This window comes from Coloeus monedula (genome assembly GCF_965178545.1).
Source record: "Coloeus monedula genome assembly, chromosome: 20".
Classification (NCBI taxonomy): Eukaryota; Metazoa; Chordata; class Aves; order Passeriformes; family Corvidae; genus Coloeus; species Coloeus monedula.
This window is the reverse complement of record NC_138800.1, coordinates 4,368,709-4,388,043: the sequence shown is the minus strand read 5'-3', so window position 1 is coordinate 4,388,043 and position 19,335 is coordinate 4,368,709. Positions and strand designations below refer to the sequence as shown.

The following is a 19,335-nucleotide window of genomic DNA, read 5'->3' as shown; positions in this document are numbered from 1 at the left end:
TGAAAGTGCAGAGTGGAGCAAACCACACTTTAAAATGATTTAGTATCTTGCCTCCTCTGAGGGCTGTGGTGTGCAAGGGCAGGACTCTTCGTGCTCTCTGTGGATACTCAACAGGACAGATGTTGAAAAGGGCACAGCCACCAAGGGAGAAACTGAAGCACAGAGTTTCAGGCCAAGGAAACAAATCATCACTTTAAAAATACAATCCAGAACTGGGACTGGTCTGTGGAATGACCAGTAATAAGGACTGCAGAAAATGTAGACATAATTTCTGCTGACACAATACTTTCCCATGTGTCCTTGGACATGTCATCAGTTCCTCCCCATGGCAGCTCCAACACGAAGGTCCCTGTGGTAAGAAGTGCATTTGTGTGCCAGAACATGCCCAAGTTAACAGAAGCGAGCAAGCAACAGCATCCCAAACCACGGCAGAGAGTAGGAAAGAGAATGAGGATAGAAACAAGGACTGAAGGATCCTTCCCTCCCAGAAGGATTGGGGCTGGCTTCTCTATTCAGATATTGAATTTTTTTCCTGATACAGTAAGAACTAAGAATTTCAAGGAAGCTGTTACACACTCCAAATATCCTCTGGTCTCCACAGTGAGCACCGGGAACAGTGTTGGGCATCTTCAGGGTCCCACCCAAGGGACCCAGCAGTGCAGGTTTGACACAGATCCTTCCCAGGCTGCCCTCTCTGCCCTGTTTGGCTGCTTCCCACTCCTCCAGCTGTGCCTGGGACCCATGGCCAATTCCACCCTGAACAATCATTCCATGAGGAATCGGCAGCACGTTCTGTGACACCCATGGGCAGAGCACAGAGATGAACTGAGCTACAGCAAGAAGCACAGCTCCGTAGAGGGTGGGGCACAAAGACTGGGGCTTGTCCTAATCTGAGGCTTCATAGGAGCTTCTGGGCTGTGGGACATGAGTTTTCCTGCTGAGTGTGTGTTCAGCAAGGAGAGCAGAGGGGCAGAGCAGTGAGAGCTCCTCATGCCCTGTCACACCACTGCCTTCACAACCCAGCACTTGGGATAACTCAACATGTGCTGCTTCCAAGGTGCCACGATTTTCACCTTCCACAAAACCTGCATGTGGCTGTCCGGTACAAAGACTCCCATGTAAATTCCTATTTCTTGTTGATTAACCATCACTGGAGATATATTTTAGAATTTAAAACCTTGGTTGGGCTTTTGCACTTGCACCAGAGAACTTCCAAGCCTCTTTTAACATCAGTTTGAAGACACACAGTTCATGCACCAGCAAGTAACAAATCAGCTTTCATTCACTTTCAACCTTTAAAACCAGTCTGGTTTTTTCAGGGGTGGCTGTTCCAAGACACCACCACACTCAGACACAAGCAAACACCAGGCTGCTGGATGCCAGCAGCTGAGGAACCTCTCTCCCCATGGGAGAGCCTTCAAATAAGGCCAGAGCCACCATCCCTCTGAGTACTCACCTCACCAAGTAACCCCATTTCTGGCTCTTCTCAGCATCCCACCCCCAAAGATTGATGAGAAGCATGAGAGGTTGGGAAAAACAGAGGCATGAGTTTTAATGAGAAGGACAGCACAACAGTTACCCTGAGACAGCCCCAGGAGCCTGGTGTCCTCTCAGACAGGGAACCAAGCAGGAAGAAGGAAAGTGAAAGCAGTATGGCCCTTCCCAGGTGCTCATCAGGTACTGCCTGGCCAGTGCCCAGAGAGAAGCAGGCCATTCCCAGCTCCCTTTTCCAGATCCTTGAGGGAAATGGAGGCAAAGAGCAGGCAGAGACTCACAGACCCCCCTCCCACAAGCTTCTCCCCAGAAGCAAAGGGCATCCCTGGCTGGCACAGCCCCCCCTCCCCCAGGAGTGCACCCCAGCTGCTCTGGAGCTCTGCCTTGCGGGGAGTCCGTGTTGCCCACTTACGGTCCTGGCTGGGAAAGGACCCGTGCTGGCGGCCAGAGGAACCTGCGGGGGGAGACAAGGAATTATCACTGGGCTCGTGTCAAACCCTCGCCCTGCACAGCACTGCCTCAGCAGAGGAAAAGTTCACTCAGCTGGTGGAGCAACACTTGGTCAGGAATGGAAGAGCCTCTGTTGCACCTCTGCCAGCAGCAACCCCGGCCCCCCGGCATGCACAGCACACACCACCCTCCCGAGGGCTGACATGAGCCTCTAAAACAGCCCCTGCCTGCTCTGGAGATGATGCTTCTGAGAAATACAACCTCAGACAAAGCTCTTGAAGAAAACAGGCTGCAGCATCCACTCTGGCTGAGTGTAAAAGGGGCTGGGGTTGGATCCGGGGTGGTTTTTTGGGATAATGGCAGTCGCTGCTTCCATCACGCACGATGGGGAAAAAATGGTCCCAGGTGCAAGGAGGGAGAGCAGCTGCTGTTGTTTTGGCTGAACCATGGGGAGAAGAACCCAACACCTTTCCAGCAGCTGGTGCATATGGTGCATATGCTAAAAATGATGTTTCTGACAAGAAGAGATAGAATCAAGGTGGAGGGAAGGCCTTTAGCAGAATGGGCACAGCACCATCTCCTAATGCTTCGAAAAACAGAGCACATTTCAGAGGGGTGCCTGCCCCCAGCTCTGCCAAAGACAGCTTGTCAGCTGGTTTGGTTATCTTCCCTCTACAGACTTTTTCTGTTTCCAAGTGTAACACCAGAGAGGACTACTCCCACTGCCTTTATAACCAGTCTGAGGTCTGTGAAGACCTAATTATTTAAGTCTGTGAACCACAAAGCACTTTCATCTGGAAAGCACAATATATGAGCAAATCAGTATCTGTGTTTTGTGAATAAAAGGGTAATAAAAGGAAAAAGAAAAATGCTAAACAAGCTGAGAAAATAACTGTCTTAGTAGGAAAAACTTCCCCCAGCACCAGAGGGTGACGGTCCCATGGAAGTGATGGATATTAGTCATGATCAGCACACATAAAACCATCTTGAAGATACTAACTGCAAACAACTGTTACAAGAGTTTACAAGAGTGTGTTTGTTGTACCAGTGTCTAGAAACATCACATTAAAACCAACCAAACAAGATCAGATAATTGCTTTGAATGTGGTTTTTGTTAGTTTGGGGTCCTGGATGGTTTTGTGCAAATGCCTGGGAAGCTGGGCAGCCAACTTGCTCATGGTCCTCCTACTCATCCTCACTGGGAGGAACGGGAGATGCTGGTGCATTTACACCAGTGCAAATCTGGACAATGTCTGGAGTCCCTTAGGACCCTCAAAGAGTCACCAAAGCCCACACATATTTCTTTGGAGGATGATGCTTCAACTTTCCTCCAGCTCTGCTGTGTCACTCAAGCTTTAAAGCACACAGCAGTGATACTGGGCTGAGGCCTGTCCCACAGTCAGTGTTACATTCCCCTATTCTTTGAGGGAAATAAATAGAGACAACTGCTGTAGTGACTCCCAGCAGATGTTTTTGTAATGTTGGGCAAGTTTGGGACACATGGATAAACAGAAAACTGCCCAGAATGAACACCAGCACTATCTTATCCCATTTTCCTTAAAGACACCCTGTCTCAGCAGGACCTGACCCCAAGACCCTCCCAGGATTGCAGTGTGGGGAATCTTTTCAGCTAGTTTAATCCAATATTTGGGATTCAGTGTTGTTCATTCAGCAAGGACATGGTAAATCAGATCCCTGAGGGGATGCTGCCATAAAGTCCTATCATATTTTTTCTCAGATGAGCAACCACAGTCTGTGCTGCCCTGCTCACTGCACTTCTCCTCCCACCAGCTCGAGCAGTGGGAGCCAGGCAGGAGCGTTTGCCTCTAGGAAATTCTGTAGGGAGAAGGTGATGGCCATGCTGCAGCCTTTCCTGCATCCCCAGTGCCAGCAGGCTCCAAGCTATGCCAACTCCTGCTGCAACCCCATCTCTGGATGCAGAGGAGAGAGCGGGCAGGAGGGATCTGGGACACATCCTAGGGCAGGGCAGCCTGGCTGGGTCCCAGTGTCACTTAAGTGCAAACAGAAAACATGGCATTCACTGAGTGAGACCTTCCTGTTGCATGGCCAGGAGCACTTTTGCAGCAAGAACCACACAGGGGAGTCCCAGAAACCTCCCACAGAAACCTCCCTCCAGATACCTCAGCTCCTGATCCTGTCAGATGTGATGGGTGTCTAAATCTCTTTCCTCTTTTTACAGGTCTGCCTTAAGACTGCAGCAAGCCACAGCAATTCCCTGCTTCACAGAAAACCAGTCCCACCCAGCCTCCTCCCTGCCTTGGCTACAGCAGCCACAGGATTGCAGGTCAGGACTGGGATGCAGCCCCAGCACCTTCTCCAGCTCCCAGAACAGCCAGCTGGGCAGGCTCGTATCCTTCTCCTCCAAGAGGAGGCAGAGCTCTCTCATCCAGGTCAGGTACTAGCACAGCCAAGTCTCAAAGAGCCTAAAACCTGTTACCCTGGGCCACAACAGCTGCCCTCCACGCCAGGGGTGGACACATCAGCTGCAAGAGGAGTGCAGAGAAACAAGAATCAAGCTTCACATTTTAAGCCCAAGTCTGGCAGAAGCCTCCCCTTTGCACTGAGACTGTCAGTGCAGCACATTGATTATGAGTGAAGGGGAAGAAAATTAATCTTGTCTTTCATGTTTGAGGACTTAACATAAGGTCAACCAAACACATCCTGCATGATATTTTTGGGAATGGGTGGTCACAGAAAATGGCAATGCAAAAAGTCTCTTTGCTGCTGGAAGCCCTGCCTCACTACAGAGCGTCCACACTACCTGCAAGCCATAACAAAATGCTCAAAACCACATGGTTTTGCACTCTTATCCAAATAATAGAATAATCACTATGCAATAAATTTTCTTTCATCATTCAACCATTAACAGCAACTTCAAACCACCAAGTTCTGCTTCTACTTTGAGAAGCAGACAAAGATTCCAGTTTAGTCCTTTCCAGATGAAATTAGATAAATGTTTAATGCCTTCTGCAAGATCTGCAGAGTCAACAAAAATACCAAAGGCCAAAACCAGAGGGATCCTGTTAACTAACTCAAGATCCATCTAGAGTTAAACAGCATCCACAGTGAGAACAGAAAGTTTCTCCCTTTGCACAACAGTGTCAGGTCAAGATCAATGACCAAAAAAAAAGTTTACTAGGTCTTTTCTGTAATAGCAACAAGAAGGAAAAACCTAAATCTCAAGAATTGTAACAGAAAGGCCGGTCAAAGGTAGAAATGTATTCCACAGCCCTGTGCAGAGAATCCATTTCTGGACATCTGCCTAAAACTCTGCATCCGCCTTGTGCTGGCTCAACCCCCATTGCTCTTGGCAGGTGAGAGAGAAAATTGGTTATAAAATGAGCTCTATATTTTATAAGTTTCATAAACATTTTTTTGAAAAAAAACTGGAATATGAGGTATTCTCAGAGATTCTGTGCCAGAGAGTAATGTGGTCTAACTTGGAAACAGAGTTACCACCTGTTCATGGCAACTGCTCTTTTAATCTTCATTTCTGTTTTATGAGCTGACCAACACTATTTTATTAGCTGACAATTAGTTTAGGTTGATTTAATTAAGCAAAATTGAGTACAATCCCTCTTTCTTCCAGGGCAAATGTTCTGCAGGATTAGGGGTATGTGCAACTTGGAACCTGTATCAATAAAGCTAAATTCCAGATCTTTTGTCCAAAACAATCACATGACTGTCCAGGTAAATATATGTCAGTGGACACAGAGATGGTCTAGGTGTTCTAAGAGAGAAAGAGATGTTCTAAGGAAAGAAAAGATGTTCTAAGAGGAAAAGAGATGTCCTAAGAGAAAAAGGCAGGCTCTGGCTGCCTGGGGAAAACCAGAGGGGATAGTTTGACACAGCACTTGTGCTTAGGTTTAACTGGTTTGAGTTGCCACCTTTGCTTTCAGAATGAGTGTCTGCACCTCCTGGATGGACACTCTGCCAGATAAGAAGGAGAAAGATGAAAAACAACCCACTCTGAAAACAGTAATTGATTATTTTTCAAGGAGATCAATTCCTCAATTGGAATTCCTCAAGTGGCTCTTCCACTTGTGGCAGTGGGACAGAAAGGGCAGCGTGGGGTGGGAGGAGGAGCAGGCAATGGAGGGGTGGTTTGAGCTGCCCCTGGGAAGTGGCTCATTTAACTCATACAAGGACGAAGACATGGTCACTGCCTGCCACTGTCAGGCAGCTCTCAGGGTTAGTGCTCCATCTAAAGCTTGAAACTGATGACAAAAATCTCTTGATATCAACAGAAGGTCATCTGCATCTTGAGCAGATGCCTCCAAAATGGATGTTGTACAGGAGGCAAGGGTAAGTGTTTGCTCTTTTCTGCCAGTGTTTGCTCTCCTGTGAGCAAATACCCCCATGCATCAGCATTTGGGCTAAAGAACCACGTGTCTGCAGAGCACTGCATAAGGCAGCAGGGGGTGGATACCTCAGCTTTAATGTCTTTGGGTTTGGCTTTCGTTGTTGTTGTAACTGTTTTCTTCTTTATTTTTTCCCTTTAATATTTTGTATAACATTTGTAGAGCTGTACTAAGAAGGAATTCCCAGCTGGGCAAACACTTCTAGTTCAACACAAACTCAGCCTTACACACAGACAGGAGCTTTAGCTGTGAGTCAGGTATCAGGCTGAGAGGATTTAGCCTTTCCCAGGCAGGTTGTACAGATGTTTATGCTTGGCTCATTTTAAAGATTCAAAGCAATAATTGACCAAAATCGCAGCCTTTTGAGTACCAGCCCTCACCAAGGTAAGCTTGAGTGAAATAATCAAGGATGAACTTCCTCATGTCACAATTTCTTGGGACCCATTTTGCAACAAGGCAGAACCCAGTGGTTAATTCTATGTGCAGAACTTGCAGTAGAGGTTGTGGCCACAACTCAGCCCTGGAGGATTGATAGAAATTACTGTAACAGTAGTAGAGGCTCGGGTGCAGTTCAGTGCAGACAATTTTGCAGTCAAATGGCTCTTCTGTAAAATATATGTTGCCTTTGACACTTACTGAGCCTTGAAAAGTGAGCCACCACCATTAGTTGTAATCCCTGGCAAGGAAAGCACTAATAATTCTGACTAATTGTCATGGAAAGTTACCCTGAGTGCAAATTTGACAGTTATAAAAACCCAATTTTGGAATTCCAAATAGGCCAGGAACATAATTAGGCTCTAGATTTTAACACCCTCTTGATCAATGGTGGGGTAATGGAGACCCTTCCAAGGGCTTTGTTTTGAAATGAATGGCGCCATATTGATGAAACAGCTTGGACCCAAACCAGAAATTAAATTGAAAGTTTAAACAATGCAGCTGTATTTTATCATCCTGTATTGTCAAGCTTTAACGAAAATAGCTCCTAAACAGAGCCACATGTTTTGCCTGTTGCCCAAAAACTGAAGGTGAATTTTAAAACCCTTTCCTAAGCTGCAGGATGCCAAGATTTTTCAGCTAGAAGTTATTATTAGGACTCAATAGTATTTCATATAAGCCCTGACAATGGTTTTGTATGGTTTCTGTAAAAGCAACTTCATTTTTTACACCAGAGATGGCTCAGATGAGTGATGCTTCAAAAAAATGGAACCTCTCTTATGTATTTCTTCTTTTCCATGTACATGGGACAAAGGCAGATATAAAAGCACATTTCCATCATCACAACCACCAATACAGGGAGTGTAATTTGGATTTCCCCCTCATCTTATGTGTCATTAATGAACATTGTCAGCTGCCTTCTAATCCCTGGACGTGGAGACAGATTCAGTGAGGGTCTATCAGGTATTTCAGTGTCACTGAGAAACCTGCAGTCAGCTCTTACTTTGAGAGTTATCTCTTGCCTTTGAGGATTAAGATATGATTAAAAAAACACTTGTTAGTTACAACATTCCAAGAACCAGACCTTTGATTTTTCTAGCAAATCGGTCAAGAGACGGGAGACAGAAAATATATAATGAGACTTGGTCTTTTTAATATCCAAGGATGGATTTGCACAGCTGGAAAATTAGGGAAAAACTCTGGGGTTTGGCTTGTAATCTGTTCAAATAGCCTAGAGGATTTTAGGGGGTGCAACTCACACAAATTAAATGGGATTCTACTGCATTTATTTATTGGATATAGTATTGCAGTAAGATGGCAAAACTCAGTTCCACATTAAGCAAAAATCTGCTGAAAACCAAAGAGCACATTAAGTTCTACCAGCCTTTCCCATAAAAGTTTAAGCTTTCAATCTCAGTTTTGAGTATCCATAATCCCAGAAACAAGACAGAAAAAGCTCCAGGACTGTAACCCTCCAGTGGAGTAGGTTCCATGGCTCAACCCTCCCCTATGCTCCAAGGATGAGGTATTTAAATTGGATCTCTGAGGAAGCTTGCAGAGGGGTGCACACAACTTTCATCTCGGTCCACCGGATGAAGGAAGGGAGATGAGACATAAAGAGATAAAAAAGCTGAGAACAAAGAGGTCTGTGTGGTGCCTCCAGCCTCCCTCATGCTGGATAAACATGTCTGTCAGAGCCTGAGGTCAGGGTAAAGCCTCTGACAACGGTGCTCTGCAAGTCTGAGGGTCTTTTATCTCCCTGTGCAACTCAGGCTTCCCAACAGCACGCACACCAACTTACCCAGGAGGTTTCCATGGAGTGTCACCCGTTTTCCTCCTGCTGGAAGACCTGTGAGCTGGACACTGTGTGCCAGCACTGACCATCAGCACCACAGGAAGGGCTGTGGGAGCTGCTCTCCTGGCACAGCACCAGGGATCCCCAGCAGCAGCCTCTGTGCCCAGTCCAGCAGGACAGGCCATGGGCAGTGCCCCGCTGGAAGGCAGAACTCCCCTGGGACTGGAATTTAGGCAATTTCTCCACGAGGGATGGTGCTACCACAGGGACCCAGCAGCCATCCCAAGCTCAATGAGCACCACTAACACCACGTGGTGACACGACAACCTCTGGTGTGCTTGCCAGGCATGCAAATCAGGCAGGGATGCTCAGCCTCTGGAGAGATCCCTCCTTCTCCCTCTTCCTGCTCCACCTTCCCTCCTCCAAGGGGAGCCCAGGGGACTGGTGAAAAGGAGACAGGCAGACAGATGAACTTCAGTGAGATGAATGTCTTTCTTCATGTTTTAGATCACTCGCTAATTAACATGGATGTGGTACATCCTTCCCTTGCATGTATCAGGGACATTAAGTGTGTTACAGGGGCTGAGTGACTCACAGTCATATCAGAGGTCACACATGTGCCTTGAGCACACCATGAGAAATGCTATTTTTATTCATCTTTTCACCCAACATTTTATTGCACTGCATTCTCAAATGCTACCTAAATGTCAGGACGAGGAGATGGTTTTTAATGAGGTTACCACTCCCATTCATCTGCCACTGTTCAATACCTCATGGGTATTTTTATCTCTCTTAGCATACTAACAAGACTGTAAAAGAGGCAAGATAAACAGCAGCCAAATAACTCGGATATTGTAGCCTGGTATGTGAACATGGGCTTTCAAAAAAGCCACCACTGAGGTGGCTAAGGACGGAGCAGCACCAACCTGTCCTGTGGCAAGTTATCTCTACAGTCCTTTCATGGCTAATGAACATCCAACAACGCTTGATAAAAACAGTGTCTGCTACTGATCAAGTACTGGTTGCTTTGTATCACACTTGAATCTAACAGGAAGAAATGTCCAAGAAGATGTATTGTCTAAGTTTAATGTTTTATCAAAACCAGATGAGCACACATAGCCCGAGGTGCTGGGCAAAAGCCAAAACATACAAGCGGGAAACTGCAAGTGGGTAAAATGTGACACTTGAATTAAAAGAGAGGTGGTTCCCTCCGTGCCAAAAACATTTTTACCACGATGGTACTGTGTATCTGGAACACCTCCACCTCCCCAAACAGAACACTGTGGTTGCTACAAAGCCTTCCCATGTCAGGCTCTGCTGAGTGGAAATCCCAGCTCAGACCACCTCTGGATGATGCACTCCAGTGCCTTTCCTTTTACACATTCATTTACACAGACATGTACATGTGCACACATCCAGAGGAAAACTGCTTCCATCATTTCTACACTCTGGAATACTACTGAGCAGCTTTCTGAATGATTTCCTTCATGCTATGGCCTTGGCCTTCAGTGAGGAACCCTGCCCAGTGTTCTTTTCAAAGACATGGTGTTATGGTGGAGAATAAGCAAGACAGAACTGCCAGAGGTTTAGCCCTGACTTTCCAGTGACCACCCTCCACCTATGCCTTGCTCCACTCTCTGCCTTTTTCAGTCTAAGTCCCTTTGGAGTTCACTGAAGCCAGGTTTGGAGTCACTGGGATGTGGAGATGTGTATTTAAGCTGGAATGGACGTGTCTTTTCTGATGTAAGGCCCCAGCTTGTAGTTTCATAGCTCCCAGCTGCTGAGGAAGCACAGTTCAGTGGTGCTTACTGAGCCTACAATTGACTCCCAGGACAGCCAACACCAAGTACCAGGTGGCTTGGGGAATTCTGCCATGTGCACTTAAGTAAAGATCCTAAACTCTCTGTGACAAGAACATGAGGGGAATAGAAGGCACCAAACCATCACTAAGCTATACTTGCACATTTTTTATGTGCTAAATCGTTGTTTTCAATTTACTTCTAGCAAGGAAAACATCTATTGAGTGGGTTTGTCACATTCCTGTAAAGCACAATCCACCAGTGCCCATTGAAAAAGCCGCAGGGCAACAGGAAATGTCTCAAATGCCCCCAAATTCCTCACTCCCTATCATCATCTCTATCCCTCTGAAACCTGGCTACACTTTACACCAGGAAAATTAGTAGCAGAAGAGGCATTCTAGCCCCTGGACATTTTAAGTTTTCTGTCCAGCCAAGTCCATGGAAAAGGCACTGCCCTATCCACTGCCACAGATGCAATGGCCACAGTTCCCTCACTAATGTCCCCCTCCTCCTCTATTGCTGAAAAGTAACATAACTGTTGGAAAGAACTGCAAAATAGTTTTTAAGGTTCATTAAAATATTTCAAAAAGTCACTTTGATTTAAAAACCCACCTTAGTAAAGCCATATTTATAGTTTCTTTCCACAGTCTTCGTCCATTTATACAGCTGCAGTTCCTCCAGAAGTCAGTTCAAAGAAATGCAGCTCCAGGCACCCAGTCAGAGCCTAAAAATCCACTGCTGAGTTGCCCAAGATTTTACTAATAAAATTTGTCTTCAGTGATATAAATTGAAAATGCAAAGCAGCAACCTGCTCACAATCTACTGCAGAGGGGTTTCAACCTGTGGCTCAATCCCATGAAAAAAGGTGTTCCACATGACTTGTGATTGCTGGAGGCAGATAAGGAAAGAAATTGAGTAAGTAGGTGTTGAAACTTCTTAGAAATCTGACCATATCCTGGGGTATTTTCAGCTGCTCACAGAAACAGGCACTTCATTTCTGATCTGAGATCAGGGCAGCCACTTGATGACTTCTAGGAGAACAGGCCACCTGCTTTCACAGCCTCTACAAAAGGACATTCTCCCAGTTAAAGCTTCCACACAAGCCCTGTTTTCCCAGTGAAAAGATATTTTGATTGCTTCTGCCTGAGGTCCAAGATACCCCAAGGAGAGGAACCAACTGCAGGAGCACAACACATCAAAAGCTGTTCTCATGATGCTGCCAGATTCAGCTTAGCTGAAAAAAAGCACAAATAAATTTCCTCCCAATGCCTGGGTACAGCCTTCCTGCTCCACCCAGTAAGACACAAGTCAGAATTCAAGACTAGGAGCAGGGGATAAATTTGGAATTGCTGAACTCTTCTAAAAACCAAAAGCAACAGAAGTTCTATGCTGTGCAAAAATTACAAAATATTAAAATTAGGATAGTATCAAAAGGTGCACGGAAAACCTAAAAGGTATTTGTTTTCCTACATTGCTGCCCTTGAGCTGTAGCATCTACCAATGCAGCATTTCTTCTGAGTCTCCATTATTCCCATGCAAACAAAGGGAATGTTTAGGGCTGCAGAAGCTGCCACCTGGCAGGTCCTGCTGTAGCTGTGAGTTTTCTCCAAGCCCACAGAGGGCTCTGCTCTGAGTGGTCTCTTGGTGCTCCTGAGCATTGTTGTTAAATGAGAGAGCACTATTTGACTTGCAAAGTCAATTCATGCACAAGCAAGGCTGGAGTTATGTTTGCTTTTTTTTTAAAAAAAAAACCCAAACCACATAAGCTTATTGAGGGGCCAACAGATAGGACAAGAGTCAAGTGTGTTATCAGCGAATGGAGACAACCAAATTGTTTTGAGCTTGAGATGTAAGACGCTGACTGAGAAATGCTGGACCTGGACTGCACAGTGACTGCCTGTAAGACCAGCAGGGCTAATGAGAACAGCAGGACAGGAATATCTACAACAGCCAGACTCTACATCCTAAAATTCTTTCATTTCAGTTACTATGAAATTCCAGTGCTTCTCTGATAACATCTAGAAGGCAAATGTTACCACAGCACAATCTCCGAGGAAGCAAATTTCAAAATTGAAATGACCTCTGAAATATTTGCCTCCATCACTTTTGCCAAGAAACTTGGGGCAGTTCTCATCTTTCATCATTGCTGATTCTCAGCTTTTGACAAACAGTAAGCCTTAGGTTATTATTAGTAGCAATATCTTAAATTAGTGCCCAAGAATCCATTTACCCTTGGTATTGAAGAAATTTTAAAGGAAGAAATTACTTTAAAACAAATAAACAAACATAAAACCCCTACCACTCAGAAATTCGGCTTAGCTAGCATGCCTGGATTCAATCTATAGCTCCTCAGAAATCACAAGCCAGTGGAAGGTTAACTGGAAATCATGGGATGGGAATGCATTTGGAATTCTCATTGTGGAGGGTAAATGACACATTTTTAAACTCTGAAGCTTGGTTGGTATTTCAGGCAGTGAAATACCTGCCCAGCCACCTTCTGCCCATGTTTGATGGGACAGGTGGCTCCACTCACATCAGCCTTGAGCACGACACTGTGTCCTCAGCTCTCACCCGCTCGTGGGGTACGTAGGAGAATCCTTTACCTCAATACCAACACTGTTCATATTTTTCCAAGGAGAGGGCATCCTTCCTGCTACATTCCCTGGACCAAAAAATATTGCTGACAGGGTTACAGCTCCCTGGGGACACAGACAATCGCTTTCTTACTTCACACCCTTGGATACATGCATCTGACTCCAGATGTCCATAGAACATTTCATTCTATAGCAGGCTACTGATTTCCCTCACCATTTTTCAATTAATGAGTGATTTGATTAGCACTGGCCAGGACATGGGCAGTTGTGAGCACACTGAATTTCAGAAGGAAAGTTGTACCATAAAGTCATACATATCATTGACAGGAACCCTAAAAACAACCATTATTCAGGACATTTTTCCCCCACACAAACCAAGACAACCTCAAAGTCAGACAAACCCTGAAACGCTCCTCGGGCCATGCCTGCTCTGCTCTCAGGACGGGATGTACCCCTCCCCTGGATAACCTGGCCTTGCCTGTGCTAATCCAGCTGTTTTATTTTGTGAATTGGAGTCTTACTGCAAAGGCAAGAGAACCACGAGTTCAGATTCAGCAGTGCACAGGGGATTTTCTCTGATAATCCCACTCGTCATTACGGAAGCTTGATGTGCAAACGATGAGCCGCTAATATCCACCGGGGAGAAACCAGCCTCAGACTCCACAGGCCATTCAGGGGCTGCATCTGTGGATCTTCCAAACATGATTAAGTGCCTCAACTAGAGGGAACTGCTTTTTCTTTCTTCCCTTTTAATGAATAGCTCAGAGTTCAGAACATAGGGAAGAGAAAAAGTGCCTGAAAATGGTCAACAGTGCATCGAAAGGACCTGGAAACTTCATCTTGAGTGCCTTCAGGCTCCTTGCATCCTACAACAAATTTTATATCCTCTCTCCTGTATCTTAACCAGGAAGGCTAAGGGGAAAAGGTCACACTTACCTCAGAGAACTGAGGATCTCCTGGTCTGGACAAAATCGCACAAAAGGCCAGCAAATATTTTGACATATCAAAGTGGAACCATGTCATTTTATACCAGGCAGAATCCACCTCCTTCACCAGCAGCTCAACAGACAAGTTTCCCATTGTGAGCATATAATGTTTTATATTAACTGAGTTAATGATGTCATGGCCAGTAACTCTTCCCTCCTGACTCTCAGTTATTTCCCCATGTTTTTCACAGGACATAAATTGCAAGTTCTGATAACCAGCAGTGGTAACTGTGCGGCGTTTCCCCCTGTTCTTTCCCCTTCTCACTTTATTCTCTTCCCATAATCAGTTTTATATGAAAAAGTCCTATTGATTGTGACTGTATGCAAAATGTCCATCGATCAACTCCCTGCAGGGGTTAAATACTGTGAGCTGCCAGTGCCTGCAGCTCTGTTTGCCTTGGGACACTCCTGCATGTGCAGTTCCTGTCCCACAGCTTGGCCTACAACCTTTTGAGACATTCAGGACTGACAAATTACAGCACAAAGTTCAGAGCAAGAAGCATTCTGATGAGGGCTCTGATACAAAGAATATGAAAGATCAAGCAGAAAACCTGCTTTCAAATGTCTTTAGCTGGTGTTGAAGGACAAATCTCAGTAAAGTTGAGACGAGAGGCAACCATCAGCTCAACTTCTATAAAAAGTCACCAGTTATGTCACTCTGGCTCAGTTCTCAGTAAAACATCCAGCTCAATGGAGCAAGTTGCTTGAATTTCTCTCTCTCATGGTTTACATTAATTAAGTACTACTTAATGCAATATGATGTTTTAGTCATTGTATTCTCAAAGAAAGTTAAGCAACACTGAAACTGTTCTCATGGCAAAGTTACTTGGCTGCATTACATCTCCTACAGATGTCATCACACAGATTTAACATGTGGGTCATTCTATCTGCGCAAATCAGGACTAACTGCAGCGGAGTCAGCAGAATCCTGCTGCCATAGAGCCTGTGTGAGATGAGAAATGGGGCTGCTGCCTTCTTCCCTCAGCTATCCCACTGGAACACCGGAATACACAATGGGGGAGGCACTTGCTAAGAGAGGAAGAGGTGAGAACGAAAAGCAGTGTAAAAGCATAGGGTGGTTCACATTTTGTGAGTTTGGATTCATTGCCCACTTGCTTGAGCTACAGAAGTTGCTTGGGCTGCAGGAGTCACTTCAGGCAGATTGTGACGTGCTGGATTTGGAGAGGGTTTTTCTCCTACCCTTTGACCTTATGAAGGTGAAAAGGAGTCAGAGCAATGGTGTGGCCTCTGCCAGCCCCACCAGCATCTGCTGTATTTCCCTCCTGTGCTTTCCTCCTTTTTCTAGCTAAAGAGTCTACAGCACGTAGCATAATTCCTGTTACAGGAAGGAGAAGTTAATGCTGAATCTGGAGAAGCCAGGGAAGTATCAAGAGATTTCCAACAGCTGACGGCTGCTCTGGAGGAAAATCCAGCTGCTCATTTCCATGCAGTGACCTGTTAAAGTTGGAACAGCAAATTTCCAAACCAGTCTGCAGCCATGCCTGGAACAATGAAGCATAAATAAATTAATTTCTTATCTCAGAAAGGCTTATGAGTGTCTCACTCCGTATGCAAGCTTTTCAGGAAATGGGGAAGAGGGAGAAAATCTTCCAAAATTTTTGCACTAAAATAATTTATACTTCTTGCAGTCAGAGAAAGGGAAAAATTGATAAGAGAATAGCAACTTTTTGTGGGAGGGAACAAGTAATGCTGTCTATAGGAGAGCAGGAAAAGTTGTTTTAGACTCTGGCACTCCCTCTTCATTAAAGGCAGCAGGAATTCGACCGCACACATGTACAGCTGTGACTGGCACAGGCTTTCTGTTGGATTCCCCCCACATAAAACTCCAGTGAAGAGTAACTGGTTCTGCTGATAGCAGCACACAGCCAGCATGTATGGCCTCAAAATGACACATGCACAAAGTAACACCAGTTCCAGCCCCGAAAACTTGTATTCCCACCAACCAAGGGATGAGGCCAGCAGGAGACAGGCAGGGCGGTGACCAGCAGTGCCCTGGCTCTGTAGCAGAGCTGGACTTTTCTTCAACTGCAGTTGTTTGCCCCATCCTTTAAAAGGACACAACCTACAAATGAATGTTAACACATGGAGGATCTTTCACATCATTCCACACCTTACATGGACACTGACCAGTGGCAGCAGCTCCGACACTTTGCCCCAAGGGTTATGGAAAGGGAGCATTTGAGAAGACTCTCAGTGACATCAGGCAGCTCCACTTGTCAGGCAAAGAGTATGAAATAACAAACACCTGAATTAAAACCTTGAAGGGCTACTGAAAATTTTCTATAATGGCTATTGGAAGGTGATCCTCCTGCTGACCAGAGCAAACCCAAGCTCAGATTGCTGCTGTTCTCTGGGGATTAATTGCACCACATGAAAACAGTGCAGGGTGTGTAGATAAAGAGCAGTCATGACACAAAATAAATGTCTCCTCAATTCAGTCATTTCCCACAGGGAGCAAAAGTTAACCACAAATCCTAAAGACCAGGCAACTGCATTTAAAAGTAATGATGCAAACCATTCTTGAAAATTATTTGCCTGTCCTTAGATTGTAACATTAAGACCATTATTTCAGTTTGACCTTTATGTCACCTAAGATAGAACAAAATAATCCCCACTGTCATAAAACAATACTGCTGGAGATACTTGTACGTGTATCTTACGGTTTTATGAAAATATTTCTCCCAAGAATGCTGTTAAATACCTAGTGCTTTCTTAATTAATCAGGGATTCTCAGCAAAAAGAAAGACCAAAACTCGCAATCTGGAATTCTTAGTTCTCGACTAAGTTTTCACATGAAAACTACGAAGACTTTGGTCAGGGGAAAAAACAAAGGCAATTCAGTAACTTTTTAACTTAGACTAAATGTCAGCTCTCTCCCCTAAAAACGTCAAAGGCAAATGTTCAAACATCCTCCCTAATGCTAATTTTATTAATACTGTCAGCAATTCTCAGTATCTCAATCTAAGACAGTGAGTCAGGCAGCAAATCAATCCAATTGCCAAATCTCCAGAGGGAAAGAAACAACAGAGGAAGCAGGCCAAAGAGATTGCTGATAATGGATATTTAGTCTTTATGTGGGACAAATGCTTTGCTACTTCCTCACACTCCTTTTGCTCCGTTACACTGGGGGCACTCAGTGAGCTGTGGTTTAAATGCCTAAATATAGCCATTTGGATTACACTGCCTGGAATTTTTGTATGGGAAGAATTCCTGACTTCCACTTCCCGAGAGCATCCACAAATGACGCACAGGACACTGCACCAAGGCTGGGGTCTGTGGCTTTCCAGGGTGGGACAAGTGACACTATGGGGTGAATAAACCCAGCAGCTGGGTCAGGTGACCGTGCTCCTTGAGCTCTTCTGTCCTGCAGTCCCTTGGACACAAGGACACCTTGATGACCACACCTGCAGGTCCCCTGTTAGCACAGAGCCATTCCACACACATCAGAATCCAGCAACTTCTGACAGAGTGGCACTGAGGACAATTACAGCTGAGACCATGGGAGCTGCTTGTTGAACGAGCCACTGAAATAATTTGGTTGTGGAAACAGGGTTGCTCTTGTTTGTGGAAAAGGACTCAGACAATGGGGTTGATGTCCTGGACAAACAGAACATGCCCAACACGCTGGGGCCTTTGGAACCATCCCTGACAGTTTGAATTTCACCAGCATGGCAGGACATGAGGGCACATCCTGCCACCCTGTTCCCTCAGACTGACCTCCTTCCCCTGAAGCACCACTATCTGCAAGACTGTCCTTGCCCACATTGCAAGTGTGGGATTTACCTGCCCTAATCTAGGCCCTAATCTCACTCTGAAAGTGAGACACTGCAGCCCAAGGTGGTCACCCTGGCCTCGCTTCATGCTCAGAGGCAAAGAGTGGGTGACTCACATCCCTCAGTGACCGACCTCCAAGACAGCTCATCCAGACTGGTGGAACCTGTTTCTGTCCTGTCTGTGTGGGGAGCTTTCAGCTTTCCACCCAAGTTGCTCACAGCCACATCAACTTTTCCTTTTTATGTTCTTTGCTGCAAACTTTTATTCATGCCTCCAGCATACAGAAGATTTTCAGCTCCTAAAACAAGCAGGCAGCCGGGGTTTCCAGGGCAGCATTAATGAAAAACCAGCGCTGAAGAGTTTGAGACTTGCTGGGCACCGAATGGCCAATAAACACAGTTGTATTTCCTTGCCAGCATTATTTTTCCTGCTTGGTTATGTTTAAGCTGAGGGACTAAGGAGAAGCTTCTCCACATGCCTGCATGTGGAGGTTTTATTTCCTTTTCATGTGGGAATGGGGCTCATGTTTGATTTGCACTGACCCTTCTTCCCACACAATGCCAGATCTCTATCGCCTTGGCCGCGGGCCACACGCTGTGGTTTGAAACCTGGTCCCTCAGGTAATTATCTGAGGAACACGTACATAGAAATTGATGGTACAAACTCACAGCTGTCAGCCTGGGCTCCGAGTTTGGCTGAGCCAGAAAGGGATTCAAGGAAAACAATCAGCTTCTAAATATAAATTAAGGGTTGGGGATTTTTTTCTTCTACCTTATGGATTTTTAAGAGGCAGAAGTGAGGGAAAGGTGGAAAGTGGTTCTTCTTGATGGGACAAACCTTAGGTCCCTCAAGATGTCTTAGAATTTTGATCAAATTACTTTGTGCCTTCAGCTGTTCTCCTGCAGGACTGGGCACTCTGTCAAGGGGAAATTGCACAGAGACTGAAGCACACGCTCACTGGCACAAGAGATCAAGTCATCTGCTAAAAGTATTTGGGCTTCTTTGAGAAAGTTAAAACGTTTTACACCACTTATTGTGTTAAAGCACTACAGCAAAAAGAATCTGCTAAACGCAAAGTGCAAAGTTAATAGGTGGGATATCCGCTGCTTCCCTGCCTTATTTCTCTGTTGGGCCTGCACTACATAAAACCCCGGGGCTTTCTCTTGCCTTACTTGGGTTGACTTCAATCAGTCCCTAAAATCCTTTTTCCAGTTTCCCAGCTTCTTTTATACTTTCTTCTCTGTCTTCTCTGGGTACTTTCTTCTACATTGGTAGAGAGTTACCCAGTTGGGAGGTCGAGTTTTTGGGCATGACCAAGGTAGTGCGAAAAGTTTAAAAATGAAAGGTTTTACAATGTGTCTCTCACAAACATAGCATCCAAAGGAAAAAATCGTGCTAATTATTGACTTATTGACTTAGCAAGGCAATTCTGAAGTGTCTGATTATGTGAGCCACAGTATCTTGAGAGCACTTAGAGAGTGTTCTGGTGAGTGACTGGTGAACATGTTCAAGAATTTCTGGAGGCCACTGTGATCCTGAGTCTGAGCAGAGGGGCAGGATGATGCTTATCTTTAAAAATGGAGAACAGAAGCCAGCCATTTTTAC

The 19,335-nt window shown here is 45.3% G+C and overlaps 1 protein-coding gene across 1 annotated transcript in view; it reads right to left on the bottom strand.

Annotated features, from left to right (window-relative positions):
- Nucleotides 1-19,335, bottom strand: part of COL26A1 (collagen type XXVI alpha 1 chain) — a gene marked incomplete at both ends in the record, with an annotated part of 163,564 nt that overhangs the window by 50,068 nt on the left and 94,161 nt on the right. Inside the window, one exon of the mRNA XM_082294521.1 lies at nt 1,907-1,948. Within this exon, the coding sequence (XP_082150647.1) occupies nt 1,907-1,948 (42 nt within the window). The remainder of the gene's footprint in view (nt 1-1,906; nt 1,949-19,335) is intronic.